Source organism: Mustela erminea, chromosome 8 (genome assembly GCF_009829155.1).
Source record: "Mustela erminea isolate mMusErm1 chromosome 8, mMusErm1.Pri, whole genome shotgun sequence".
NCBI classification, from domain to species: domain Eukaryota; kingdom Metazoa; phylum Chordata; class Mammalia; order Carnivora; family Mustelidae; genus Mustela; species Mustela erminea.
Window position 1 is genome coordinate 1,910,056 of NC_045621.1, and position 15,097 is coordinate 1,925,152.

Here is a 15,097-nt window from a genome sequence, read left to right on the forward strand (position 1 = left end):
TGGCCTCCAACTTCTTGCTACATTAAGACAGAGCTGACGAAACAAACAGCTCAGACACCGTCACGATGCCGGGCCCATCTTTAACCGGGTCCCTGTGCTTCTTGACATTTACCATGGGTCCAGGTTCACCAGGCTCGCCGGGAGGTCCTGTAGGCCCAACGCCGCCCTAAAATTGAGAACAAATGATGCAAGTAAATATAATTATTTGTAAATTACATCTGTAAACCAAAGAGAAGCAGAACACGCCATTATGTATTCCTGCAGGGCAGTGCAGTCGCTTAAACTGCAAGTCTCCACCACTTTCCAGCTCTGCGACTTCGAGGGAGTCACTCAATCTCTCTAAACCTCCATTTCCTAATCGTGAATTGAGAACAATAATGCTACCGATTTCACTGGGCTGTCATCGGTCCCTTGAGAACCAGCGCACATTTAGAACCCAGAACAGTGTGGGCGCGTAGTGAGCGTCCCATCGGTGGCAGTGACCATCAGGATCGTGACATACAGAATGGCCAAAGTCAGACTCCACACACGTGATGATGACAATGTAAAATCTTTGGCAGAGCTAAGAATTCTTTTTTTTTCCCTTTCCTTTGAAAAATTATTTTGAACTGCTTGTCAAATCACTACAAAATTTAAAATAGCGCTACACTAATTTATTGGTATCCAATAGGCTATAGAAAGAAAGGACAGTATTACATTCTTTTTAAGATGCCCCCAATGAGTGATTACCTTGACTGTGGTTTCTAGCACCACGTGGTGGTGGCCTTTAATGATTTGCTTTCACAACATCCTAGTTAGCACATAACCAATTAGGAGCACATTCATTACGACATGAGATAATGATCTGTTATTTCAGAAGCAAAGGCATATAAAAATCCTTTGTGTTAGAGGCCAGTCACATAGAGAAACCAGATGATAAAACTTGAGCCCCATGAAGAAACTTTGAAAAACAAGCCGCATACGTTTCTGAGTAGAAGTTAATTGAGTACAGCCTGTTCCAAGTGAGCACTGCGGCATGGAATCTAGAGGCTGGCCAAGAGCACTCATGTCACAGAGACCTTACTTGTACTTTTTTAAAATTTTGCCATAGTAGGTAGTTTAATTATAAAAAGACTTACTTGCTGCCCTTGTAAGCCTTGAGGTCCCCTTGGACCGACAGGACCCTTAAAAACAAATGAGAAGAAAATTTCCATAGTGTTCATGACAGTTGGGTCAAACATTTCAAAAATGTTGAATCAGGCTTAGAATCTGGAAAAGTGAAGCTTTGACAGTGAAAGATGATGACATTCTCCATTTGTCCTCATCTGGAACGCAGCTGAGTTCAAGGAGATTGAAGTTTGGGCAACATTTGGGATGATTTTATACATACTTTCACTCTCATAAAGAGAAAGAGGAATATGCCTGTGTCCGTCCAGTGCCTTTGGGACAAGAGCGTTTGCGTGCTCAAGGGGTGGTTCTGTTAAACCAGAATATCCAACAAAAGAAAAATCTTGGCGGGGGAAAGTGATTCTCAAACTGTCTAGTGAGTCCTTCAGTCTCACAGTAGATCAACCCCTGTAACTTAAATGAGCGCACTAAATTAAACACTTAGGAAGCGATCAGTGATATTGACTAGATTATGTTAAATGTAAACTTATCTATGGCGCTGAGATTTCTTGATTATTTCTTCTTTCATAGCACACATTTAAAGTATCCACATAGGCTTTCCCCATCTAAATAAGAAATGATTACACTGGGGCCGGAAAAAGGGAAGGAAAAGAAAACGCCTTTTTAAAAACTGTATTAACTGTAGAGCCATAAAATTTTTGAAATGAAGAAAAGGGGAAACCAATTAAATCAAAATTGGGTTCGTTCTTATGGCAAAAATTTAAATTTTTATTTTGAATTGATTGGGGTTTTAGCTAGGAAGAAAACAAAAGTGCCCTGTAAAAAATAAACGTGTATGCAATTTGAACTTCAAATGGATGAAAACACATACATTTCAGAAACATATCCCCAGGTAACCCTTGAAAGAGCCACACTGCTAGTAGGCAGACAATGCTCAAGGACGGGTGACAGGGGTGGTTACGTATGTGGTTTAACTTTACGCTTGCTATTGCCTGAAATCCCATTAGCCTGGGATGCCTTTGAACTATGTCATCAGCAAAAAGCATGGGAGCCTTGGTCGTATGAACGTTGATGTGTTCCGTGAGAATGTATTCTCCAAAGACCCAGGTCAACGCACTTGCCCAGAGGAGATGGGACCCTTCTTGGCAGTTGAAGAAAATGCAGAAGATGCTGGGACGGCTACTAGGCCCAGCCGGGAACTTTATGGGAGTTGGCATAGGCAGTCAGAGGATATTAAGCAGGAAATAATGAAAATTAAAATGGCAAAATTTCCCATGTCAAGGTTTTGCCAAATCACTGCTTCTAACAACACCATAAAAAGCACGGGTTTTGTGGGGGCGGTGGTTATAGGTTTTAAAATTCTTTATTTTCTTCAAATATTAAATGAAACATACAGGCAACCCTTTATTAAAGTCAACAAGTTCTTCACACATCTATGAAGGGAACACCCCTGGGCTGCTAGCTGGTACAATTTATTTATGAATTGACAAATAAGTTGAATGAGTGAATGGATGGACGGGTGTGTTCTAGAAGATACATGTCACTTCTTAACCAGCTAATTCAAACCTTGCTTTACGTGATGTTATTTCCACAAGAACTTGGATTATCAGTAGAATCTCCACTTACCACAGAGCCAGGCATGAGTCCCACTTGACTCCCCAGTCCGGACTTCTCGTCTAAGCCGGCCATCTGAGCTGAAAACGGCTACAAAAGCAATGTTTCGTGTTACTCCCACAGTGGAAGACAGACAGCGAGAAGGTTTTAAACTGACAATTGCACCTTCTCCGGGATTCTCATAGACTGACTCTGCTGAGAACCGTTTTGCACTTTGGCTTTAAAGTGCAGACAGAGATTCGTGCTCTTTCTCGCTGTGTGTGGTTTCGATCGAGCAATGTTCCTCAGAGTGTATCACAGCGAAGCTCCTTCAGAGCCACCCGCTCGGTCCACGCAGGCCCCGGCCCGCCCGCTGGCCCACGTCCGCCTTCGCTCTGCGCACCCGGCGTCCTTCCACGGCGGAGCAGAGCCCGAGAGAGGCTTTTCGAGCCTTTCTCCTCGAGATCACGGTTTCCATTCCAGGCTGTTTCCCTCAGATCGAGTCCTTGTTCCTTCGCTCATGACCAGCAAACTCTAACCGTATTCATACCAGTTGATAAGGATTTTATGACCCTTTTAATGACTTTCTGGCTGTTCCAAGAATTGGCAACGTTTTATCTTTTCTCTTTCACCTCACAAAACCTCTGGCAACGCAACTGACCCAAACTGGCCATAGGTATGCCAGGAGTTCGATGAATTTCCAGATTTTAGTGGGGGAAATGTGCATATTGTTTTAAAAATATAAGTTGGCAGTTCCTTCTGGAATCAGTTGAGAAGCAACGGTATAAATTATGATAAAACAAAAATCCTATGTCAGGCTCCAAATGTCCTCCAGTCTCACTATGTCTCTTCTAAACCCTCTGTCTGCCACGATGAGTTCAGGGAGGCAAACACAGGAAGACATTTTGTTTTATTTTGTTTCTGGCGAGAAACTGAACGTGGGAGATCATGAAGTAGCATTTTCGGTGTCCACTCGGGGCCGCCCCCGACCATCCATCCTACAGGAAGTGTCGTCCCCCTCCTGGGGAGCGCAGGACCCAGACGGGAGCGTTCTGAGTCCAGAGAACAGCAGAAGGAGGAAGATGTTGCTCTTCAGTTTACACCGGGGAGCGTGTCTGCGGCCCTTCGGAACTGACCGAGCGGACGTGGGAAGCACAAGGACCGTGGCGTGGCACGTGAGGGAGGCCGTCTGGGGCCGCACGACGGTCCCTGCGCAGTCCCTGGTCTTCTGGTGGCTGCGGGGCGGCCCCACGCTCGTTCACCTGCTGTCACCGCCAGAGGCCAACGTCCGCACTAGGACGACTTGAAGTCACAATAAGTCAGAAACTTGGGTGGGGGGGGTGGGCGAAACAAGCACGAACCTCTGGTCATAAAGTTGTAAGTCGCAGGGACGAGAAGTGTGGCAGAGGGGACGGAATCCCAACACCCTGACCGTGCCGTGTGGGACAGACGCGACCACACGCCCGGCGCTGAGCACGAGGACGGTCGGGACCGTCTGTCACTACGTTGTACACTCGGAACTACCGTGACAAGGTAGTCAACGGTCCTTCAGAAATGACCATTTCAATACTTGACGTATGATCTAAGCAATACACCGAATAACGCATGGAACTCACCCGGCTCATGCCGTCCGGTCCTGGGTGGGACGGATGTCCCGGAGGCCCCGGGGCACCAGGTTGACCGGGAACACCTGGTTCTCCGTCGATTCCCTGAGGACCGCGAGGACCCTGGGGGACAAGCCAGCGCCAGTTAGAACACGTTGCCAGAGACGTACTCAGCAGAAAGCTAACAGCACCGACTTCTTGAGGCCGATGAAGTGCTCATTATTTTAAAAAGGAGTGGACTTAATGTACGATTCCAGTTCTGGGTCATTCTGGAGAAGGTGAAATCATGGAGGCAGTAAAAAGACGAGCAGTGGCCAGGGGTTGGGGTGGGAGTGGGGAGATGAAAGGGCACAGAGGAACTTTAGGTGAAAACTCTGTGTGATACTGTGAGGATCTGCGCCGGCACACGCGTCCAGACCCACGGCGGGAGCAAGTCTGACGCACACGACGGATTCTGATGCGGGAGGCTGAGAGTGGGGAGGGGAGGATGCCGGTGTACCCGACAGGGCCCGCACGAGCTCTCGCTGCGCCTGCCTCTGCATTTTGATGTGAAATTCCAACCTCTCTACAAAAAATAAAGTCCTGTTTAAAAAAAAAAAAAAAAAATCCGCAGCGATCCGGCCACCTACAGGCATCCCGTCAGCTGCGCCGATGCTGTGACTCCGGCACCGGCCACCGCCGCTCCGTCAGGGCGCGGGACATGCTGGGTGAACATTTTACTTTTGATGTATTAAATCCCCAGTAATGAGCCTTCTTGGAAAATTACAAAATGGTATTCAGTTCACCAGCATTCTAGAATAAACTTCCCTATGTGGTTGGTTTTGTGGTGTTTAACCAAAATCTCTAACTTCACTTGTCTGTCTTAGATCACAGTGTGTGCCCGCTTAACCTCCTCCCACCCAAAAACATCTGAAAGACCCGGGACTGGGGTTTATGGGCTTCCACTTCCTAATGTTTTAACGTTTCGTACAGTTCTTGGCACACAGTCGACACAATATATGTTATTGTATTTTCACATTTCAGTCCTCTTTCTTCAAGTCTGGCCTACTTTATTTTCCTTCCCACCCCCAAAGGTCGAGCAGACCAGTGAGAAACGGAGGGAAAGGCCCAGTGCCCCAGCCAAGCCTAGTTCCCAGAGAAGCGACGACGTCTCCCTGCCAAGCTCCACCCAGCTCCAGCCACATTCTGACGGCCCCTGGGTGGACAGCCACGTCCTCAGTTCTGGAAACGCTCCATCCCCGGCCTCATCACTCCCACGAGTCTTGTGAAGCATTTTCTGACTTTTTAACCCTCAAGAGTCTTAGCAGACTTTCAAAGGAAAGAAGGGACCAAAGAACTCAAAAGTCAGTATGATTTTTATAATTAACAGTGTGGATCAAGAAAAATATGGTGAGTGAATTGGAGTTTATTAGAAGAAGCCGCTTCTCATGCCTGACCATGGGAATACCTCGTGGCTCACAAGTTATCAGAATGTGAGCCGGTACCGCAGGAAGAAACACGCTGAGGTGGGAAAGGGGCAGTTTGCATGCCGGCTTTGGGGCTGTTCAGTAATTAATATATTCAAGCATTCAGACGGATTCACAGAGCTACGTTTACTTCTAGGAACGGTGGAATATAGGCGAACTTGTCTATTCAAATAGAAGTAGATAATCTGAAAAACTCACACTTAGAGACTCATTTCTCAGAAAATCATTCTCCTCCTTTACCAAGTCAAACACTAACTGCTAAACCACCGTCAATTCACCAAACTTTTCTTACAGGCGAGAGGTGGGTTTTTGTCGCCGTGTGGGGTTCCTGGTCACAGGAACGGGAGCCGCACCAGCCGGAGGTTCCTACGGTCAACGGCGGCACCGAAACACCCGCCACCAGGTCTACTCAAGGAGGCTGGTGTGCAAAACTGTGTCTTTTTGAAATGTGAAGTTGCTAACTGACAACCAGATGTTGTCGGACACAAAAAGTGAGCCACGACATCTCTGCTCCCAGGGGGATTTCTGAAGACAACACCAACAACGACATGTGGTGCCCATGAGAGCAGAGAGAACTTTGGGTAATATTCGTCCTCAAAAGTCAAGTCGTTTCTGCATCGCTCTGCGATTGATTAAGTCCGCTCTGAGGACAGCTTCTCTGCCGACTCCACATGCATTCTGCGCCTCCAAGGCATCCCTCTACGTCGACTACGTGACTGAATCTTATGCGAACTGAGATTAAAATTAATAAAAATGTATAAAAATTATCCAAAATCAAGTGAACATAACTAGAAGTGAAGGTAAGAGAAACAGAGTTGATGAGCAGTTTTACGGATAGACCCTGAAAACAAAAACTATAATTTGGGAACACATTAAAATGCGTATTTTCATATTTCCAAGTGAGCCGAATTATGTACACTTTATACTGAGGTAAATATTCTGTTTGTTCTCATTCCCGCCCAACCCCCAATCCCAGCACGGATCTCAGCCGCGTCCGCAGTGAGAAGTACTGACAGACGGCCACGAGGTGGCGGCCTTTAAACGTCCACCAGCACAGAGGAGTGTTCATCACACGCACGAGCACGCACACACTCGTGCACACGCAGACACACTCGTGCACACACCCACACCCCCACACACCCCCCACACAGACACGGACACAGACACACATGCACACACGGACGCACGCACACGCACGCACACACACACACACACGATAGAGTTGGTAGGATTGTCAGATGCACGTTTCCCATTTTGCGGATGAGGAGACAGACCCACAGGGGCTAAACGTCACGTGCGGTTAGAACTCACGCGCCACCGTCCGTCTGCTGGGGACTGCCGGTCTGTCACTGTGAAGTCACCAGGTTAACCTGGTTAAACCCAAGGACACACGAGACACAGCCCAGGGGTCCTCAGCTGGGAACGGAGGCTTCGTGAGCGTGTCTACAGCAGTGGTTCTGTCCTGAGCACTTTTGCTCCCTCCCCCGGGGGGACACGGATGACATCAAGAGACATTCCAGTTATCACAAATGATGGAGGAGCACAGGTGCCACCACGGGCATCTAGTGGGTAGAAATCCGAAATGCTGCCAACCCTCCCACGACGTGTAGGAATTACGTGGCCCCCAACACCAACATGTTGCGCCTTTCCATGGTGGCTTCTGAGCCAACGCAAGCGGAGGGGAAACGTACTTAAGGGTGCAGCAGCGCCCCCCAATTTGCCCACCACAGCCCTCGCCTGGTGAGCAGCTTCTCCGGGTCTTGGGACTGAGGCAAAGTACTCTGCCTGCGGGTACTTCGTGGCGTCACGCCAGGATCTTGCTGGCATGTTGGAACTGGCCATGTCGGAAGCGTTTACCCCAGGAAACTCAGCAGAAGTACAGGCACGTCTTATTTATTTACTTTGTAGCGAGTCAGTTGTTAAACACTTAGCATCACACCACTGCTTGTTAGGGTTAAGAGAGGAACAGATTTCCTGTTCGGGCATCTGTCAAGGTTATTAATTCCAAATAAATAGCTACTCCTTTCACACACACACACACACACACACACACACACACACACACACGCCGAGTCCTCACTGAGTGTCTCATTGCTAACGGAGACAGGCAGTGGAGCGCATCACACACTAAGTCATGTGGAGAAGATGGGGTCAGAGCAGACTCAGGGCGTCCTAACAAGGAATTCTGAAGGTCCGCCCGCCTTTCCGTAGTAACGCCCACCTAGACCTGGGCTCTGTGTTATCAGTTATGAGGGCGCGAGTACACGGATGCACGTCATTTCCCGCACGGCCCCCTAGGCTTCCCGTAACTGAAATCGTGTCCTATCCGCTTCTGTCATTCTCGACCCTGGGCAGACATCTGCAGGGCCGCTGACGGTGTTCCGGCTGCCGACACTGGTGGGGCAGCTTCGTAGCACAGCAGTAAGGTCGTCAGAACACAGCCTTCCTACACACCTGGAGGACCGAGCCCCGTTTCCTGGGGGCATGTCGTATCCCTAACTCCAGCCCCAGTCTGAAGAAAGTACTGTCCTCACGCTCTACTTGCTCAGAGGGGTAGAAGCATGAAATAATATCAAAGTGGCACGAATTCCTAGCGACATTTTTCTTTATTTATAAATTCAAGGTTGTTTGTTGCTTCCTTGCAATTCCTTCCTGTCTACTTCTCCCACTAAATATGGATAAACACGGGTTTGGAAGGTGGAAAATCTAGAGAGTTAAACTTAGGAGCCATCATGAGAAGACTGAACAGCACACGTTTTTCTGATGAAAACATATGATGACAGCAGCAACAGAAGAATCAACGCACTCATTTAATGTATGAAAGACATCAGTTTCTAAGGGAAGATCTAAAAAGAAGTGCTCTCCTAGGACTTGGTAATAAGAAAAACACAACTGGCATGTATTTGATAATCTCTTCATGTTTTATCTCAAGGGTATAAAGTTGATCGTTTAAATTTAAAGGTGTTTCCTTTGTTCTGGTAATGGATTTGTTGATTTTTTAAAATGGTTCCTTTCAAGACTCTGTAACGTTTATGCAGTAAAAAAAGGTAGAGGGTTTCTTGGGAAATCAATTGATTGCACAACTGTTTGAAAGAACGTTTCGTCCTCTGATAATTTTTTCCTTTATCCAGTTCGGTTATTCCTGGAGCAACTACTGATCACAGAACTGGCTGTTTTATCTCAACCGTACGCTCTTGGCATTGTTCACTTGTGATTTACAACTGCTGAAAACATGAGGTATTCAGGATGTTTCCTTAGGTTCTACTTTCAGTTTGACCTCCTGAAGAAGAAACACCATTTGTGTTACCTACAAAGGTAATAGGGCATTACTACATTACTACCATGTGACATTTCCTCTGAATCAGAAAAGACACACAATCACTTCATGACCTGACTTCTGCCCTGTCTGATAGAGCTGAGAGAGAAATAGTGCCACCAACTGTGTGCTGCGCCCAGGGAATGTGGTCTCGATGCGTTTGCTGGGTACAGGGCACAATTCACAAAAAAGGCGACTCTGCTATCAACTTACAGGTTTTCCTTTTGGGCCCCTCTCTCCTCTTGGTCCTTGTGATCCTGGAGGTCCCTAAAACAGAAAATGATGACTATGACTGCAAAACACACATACTTCACATGGTTTTGTTTTAAATGTCTGCTCGTCTAAGAAAACTGAAAAACAGAAATATCACTCTTCTAACTCGTCTTCAGTTGAAGACTCTAGAAAGTAAAGCCTTGTGCCTACAAAAGCTCTGTGCACACAGATAGGCTGTTTATGTCAGCCACGAGGGTTAGAGGCCTGTAAAGAATTAAAGACTTAAGTGTATATCAGAGCCTCGTGGGGCCCAGTGAGCCGAGTATATTACTTGCACGATAACAGCAAAACTTACAAGGTTCATTTATGCTGTCTTGTCCCAAGCAAGCCTTTGCCACGGACTGATGGCCACAAAAACTCACAGTTTGGATTTTTAGAACTACACAGATGTGCAAACCCCAAATTATCAGCGGTCTGAGGGAAGGTACGTGTGTGTTCTCCATCTAGTTACCTAGGAATGCAACCAATACTCCAAACCTAAAATCAGTAATCTTTCAGGCTAAATCAGTAATATGCTATTCTGATGTGTAATCTCTCAAATTCTATGGAAATACGCTTTAATTCATTAACAGATGAAATTAACAGTTTCTTTCATTAAACAGATAAAGTAGCTTACCTTTAATCATTGTCAAACAATAGACCGGTGTGCCCTAATTTCCATGAGTAAAGCCAATCTAAAATTAATGATGTAACAACAGATCACTTTGCCTTTCACAGAACCAATAGTGGCACTAACCCAAAGGAATAATAGGGTTCACCAATTTCAGAATGAAATGATCTTTTATGCATCATTCACTGATGCGAAGGAACACTTAAATATGAAGATGTTTCAAAACCAAAGGTTTCAAGAAGCCAAGCCTCATGGTTTTACATTCTATTGTCTTGTGATGGGTTTAATATTCACAAAGATTTTCAGTATCTCTAAGAACTTAAGAGTCCCACCGAAGTTGGAAGAAACTACTTACTGCTGGACCTGGACGCCCACGTATGCCTGTAACCTAAACGATAAACAAGATAATCTGTAAACAGGGAGTTTCAACAGAGTTTTTAAAAAATCAATAGTCAAACAAGTAAAAATAACGACAAAAATCCCAGCAAATTTTTTTAGAGCAAATGGAGGTTGTCAGTTGATGCCCATGTCCTCTTTGAGTATGCATTAGGACATTATCTAATTTAAATTCTAATACAGGGCAGGAGTATTTTACACTGCCTGAGAGAAACAGCACTGCAGACGAGAGGCCTGGGTTCAAATCCCAACTAACCTGACCCCTTCCCAGTGATGTGACCTTGGACTTATCCTCTCTGTGCCTGATATTCCTCCTGTAAAATGGTGATGAGGATTCTAAAACTACCTCCCTAGCAGAGCTGTTGTGCAGACAAATAAATATTTCTAAAGCTCTTAAAACAGCCCCCAAGACATAGTAAGTACATGTAAGAGTTTTTAAATGAAAGACAACAAATGAATGATTTACTTTTTAGGTAATCTTTATTAAAAACAGGCCAATTTCAAGGCAAAGCAGAACTGCAAACGCTGTCGAATAAATCAACATGCACTGACAGAGTGATGGCAACTCCTTTGAGATCATGAGCCTGGCGGCTAAAGGGTTTTCATCCTACTTAAAATACACTTTTTGATCATGCACAAGTCTAGGTAAATCTTAGGAATTCTTACAAAATATGGAATGTCAATCAGGATACTGACAAGACATGTTTTCAGAAATGTGGACCATTAAATCCTGCCTTCTGCGTGGATTACATGGCTATTTATGCTGTAAAAGATATACATCTCAACTACCGTTTTACATCCACATATAATGTGCTTAACTTTGGAAAACCCTGATGTCCACTTTCAGTCATGGGACAAGAAAAGTCAGGAATATTGTGATAAACAAACATTAAACATTGTATTAAAGAATCATCTCTTTTGGTTTGTTTGTCTTATACTAAAACTTGGTTATAAAATAACTGATTTCCTTTTCTATGAGAGTAGGTATGTAAGCAATAATATACACTACACTAGAAGTTTATCAAAGATACGAGGAAAAAATAAACACATATACTTACAACAGGCACCAATCCTGGTTCTCCTTTTTGTCCCTGTGAAGCAAAAAGATGTTCAATTATCAAAATATAATAGTTTATTGAACCCAATCATATCTAACTAGAATATTCCATATAAACACTGGGAATTTCAATGTAGGAAAAGTAAAAAGTGGGTGCCTGGGTGACTCAGTCAGCTAAGGATCTGTGTTCCGCTCAGGTCATGATCTTGAGGTCCCGGGATCGAGCCCCAGGTCCGGCTCCCTGGTCAGCAGGGGGTCTGCTTTCCCGTTCTGTGCCCCTGCTCCTGCTCTCCCTCTCACTCACACACTTTCTGTCTCAAATAAATAAATAAAATCTTTTTTAAAAAATGCAAAGCGAAAAGGAAATGATAAAAGAAACAGTATTTGCAGTAGTTAACATTATTGATGAAAAAGAAAGACATTTGAAAGACACAAAAATATCAACCAGTGTTTGAAAAGCATAAAGTTATTTCACTTTAGTTTTTACAGTGAATAAACCTAATGCATTGACTAGACCAGAAGATACTTGTCCTGAAATCTCTAAAGTCAAAGCATTGTAGGAAAACTGCCCAAAGATTGAAAACTCAAAAGGAAATCCAACACTTGGATATGTCTGAATTTTCACCATACTATATGCCACCTAGATTTTAGTGACTACGATGGCATTTCTAAAACTCTTGCCACCCTTTCTAAAACTCAGGGAGGAATCTGAGAAATTACAAGAGATAAATTTGCTTATCCTCATAAAAAAAGGGAGAAAGAAAGGAAGAAAAAAGGAAGAAAAGAAAAAAAGGAAGGAAGGGAGGTGGGCAGGAAGGAGAGACTGATGTTGGTTAGTCAGTTCTCAATATCTGATGAAGATCTACAAAACACATGAGCGGAATAGGAAAATAAAAATAACACAGTAAACAACTATAACTTAAAGAAAGTAACACCAGGCGGTTGAATTGGCGTTTCTCATAGATGCAGCAAATATAAGAGATGTACACGACATTCTTAGAACTTCGGTTTCTTAAAAATTGTATTCTCATGGCATGATTTCAGGTACATAGATCAAATACTATTGGATGAATTGTACCTTAAATTCCTCTATTTTACCATATATTTACTTGTATTATTTATTTTGGAGTTTGCCTCCCAAGAGATGTTGGTCTCCCCAAGGTCATGATCAAATCTACTTTATATCCTCAGTCTGACACGCAGAAATCCTCAATAAATTCTTGAACGTATTAATTTCCACTAACATAGTATGAAATAATGCTTTTTACTGGGCCAGTGCAGACTATGCATACCTTAAGGATTGTATCCGAAATGTAGAAAAAGTAATGAATTCTATTTTATTTAATTTCTCTTTTCACATATATTGCTCTGATTTATTGATATAATTTATCTGATTATAAAAATAATGTGGGTTAATAGGGAATTCTGAAAATAGAGGAACTAAATATCATGCTCAACACTCAGGAGACAACCTCTTTCAACATTCTTGTATTGTCAGTTTTCCGTCACGTACCTGAACTTGGTTCACCTCCTCAGGGCCTCAGCATTTGACTCTTTGATTACAGTTTCATTTTTACAATTAAAAATAACACTATGGGGGCACCTGGGTGGCTCAGTGGTTAAGCCTCTGCCTTCGGCTCAGGTCATGGTCCCAGGGTCCTGGGATCGAGCCCAGCGTCGGGCTCTCTGCTCAGTGGGGAGCCTGCTTCCTCCTCTCTCTCTGCCTGCCTCTCTGCCTACTTGTGGTCTCTGCCTGTCAAATAAATAAATAAATCTTAAAAAAAAATAAACAAATAACACTACGATGAGTATCTTTGTTCATAAACATCTGTGTAGTGTCTCAAGTTGATATCTTAAGATGATCTCTAGAAATTAAAGTTGTGTGTTAAAGATCATACAAATATTTCAGGCTCTTGATCTAGATCACCTAAACATACTCCGGAAAGGTACGATTTAATTATATCCTTCCAGTTGTACTTCACATCTGCCAAAATTTTGTAAAGTTAAATTTAAATTTTTTTTTATAATCTTCATAGTCTTAATAAGGGATTCGATGGCAGAACCATACCCTGACTACCCCTGCTGATTCCAATGCTCAGGTTAGAGTTCAGCAGTGGGAAATGGCTCTCCCAAGCAGGAGGGAGTACTACCTGAGTAAACTCAAGAGACTAAAGGACACGAAGAGAAAGGCTAGAAGAAAGGGATCCCCAACCATGGGCAGCAAAACAGGGCAGGCTTACTTCTGCATTTCCAACTTCTACCTGGGGTCTTCCTATTTTTACATAACCAGAAAGTAATAAAAATTAACCTCTTTAGAGCTGTAAGAGCTTTCCTTGAGATGTTTGAAAGAATTTGAATTGTTTAGAAAGGGTAAAGAAATCCGTGCCCAATGTCTAAAGGACCTTATGAGAATAATGCTGAAAATAGTGTTCCTTTCTAGAACAAATCTAGAAAAACAAGTCAAAAGCGAAGAGAAATTATTTCAGCCAAACAGAGAAAAATGGAATAGTTTGCTAAGAATGGTTGGAAAATCTCCATTTCAAGAGACAGCAATTAAAATGCAGCCCTTGCTCTTCCTCTGTGTTGAGGAGAATGGAACTCATGGATACCTTTCTCAGCTAAATTGTGAGGCTTCAGATATCTTATTATGAACTTTCTGTTGTTCCACAATACTTGATATGGGATTAAGTGCTCCATTTTTAGGTTCTGATAATAAATTTTTCTAATGATTCAATAATGATTCTTATTTTGGAAATAAGCCACAAATGTAAGCATTAATTGCTTTTTTAAATATGGGCTTTGTATAAGTTAATTTACAAGGAATGATCATTTGTCTAAGGTTTTGCTAAATTTGATTTTCATACCCACTGGTAAATTTAACATTCAAATACTCAGAACTGGGTGAGAATTACAGCTTCATTTTGCTTCTTGCCTGTTACTCACCACTTGATGCCACATGGACATGCCTCCCCACTCTTGCAGGATGGCGTTACCATGGAGACCGTCCGAGTGTTTTCCCACCATTGCATCATCTGTTACATTGGCCTCATTCAGGGATATGACAAAGGCTCAGTACTTATTTGGGAGTTAACAAGGATGAATGAATGAATGAATGATAAGTAAAATTAATATATGAAAGAAGCGCAAAACTTCTTATTACATTGCTCTGCTCTGACAGTTCTGATGGCACCTGGTAATAATCAACGGTCATGATGGTCAGCACATAACAAGGATGTGGTAAACCGGCAGCGGCTTCGAGTGTCCCCTCCCAGCTACACTGCCTTTGGGAAATTTCTGATTTAATTTCAGATGTAAATTAAATGTGAGCTGGTATTTGTAGATCTGCTCCTTTGACATATATTCAAATCTAAATGACTTCATTAATATTTATTCCCAATAAGACACTTTATTTCCCTTTTAATTAAAAAGTGCAGGATAGCATCACTTGATAGCATCGCTTTCACCGACCATGAATGTATAGCATTGCTTTATCTGAGTATCTGATTTTCACCTTACTGAAGTTCCACCATATGTAAAAGTAAAGGCAATTTAAAGTTGGTGGTGATCTGCCTGGTATTTGCTGTGAAACTCAGGATCACTGCCCATGTCCATTCCTGATCCCTGACAAGACTGAAACAAAGGCCACCATTTTCAAATTAACTGGAAAACTGAGAC

The 15,097-nt window shown here is 43.5% G+C and overlaps 1 protein-coding gene across 1 annotated transcript in view; it reads right to left on the reverse strand.

Annotated features, from left to right (window-relative positions):
• COL5A2 (collagen type V alpha 2 chain) overlaps nucleotides 1-15,097 on the reverse strand; it is a 134,928-nt gene that overhangs the window by 49,363 nt on the left and 70,468 nt on the right. Inside the window, exons 4-10 of the mRNA XM_032354139.1 lie at nucleotides 11,424-11,456; nucleotides 10,325-10,357; nucleotides 9,300-9,353; nucleotides 4,317-4,427; nucleotides 2,734-2,811; nucleotides 1,119-1,163; nucleotides 113-166 (exon numbers count right to left, since the gene is read on the reverse strand). Coding sequence (XP_032210030.1) covers nucleotides 113-166; nucleotides 1,119-1,163; nucleotides 2,734-2,811; nucleotides 4,317-4,427; nucleotides 9,300-9,353; nucleotides 10,325-10,357; nucleotides 11,424-11,456 — 408 coding nt within the window. The remainder of the gene's footprint in view (nucleotides 1-112; nucleotides 167-1,118; nucleotides 1,164-2,733; nucleotides 2,812-4,316; nucleotides 4,428-9,299; nucleotides 9,354-10,324; nucleotides 10,358-11,423; nucleotides 11,457-15,097) is intronic.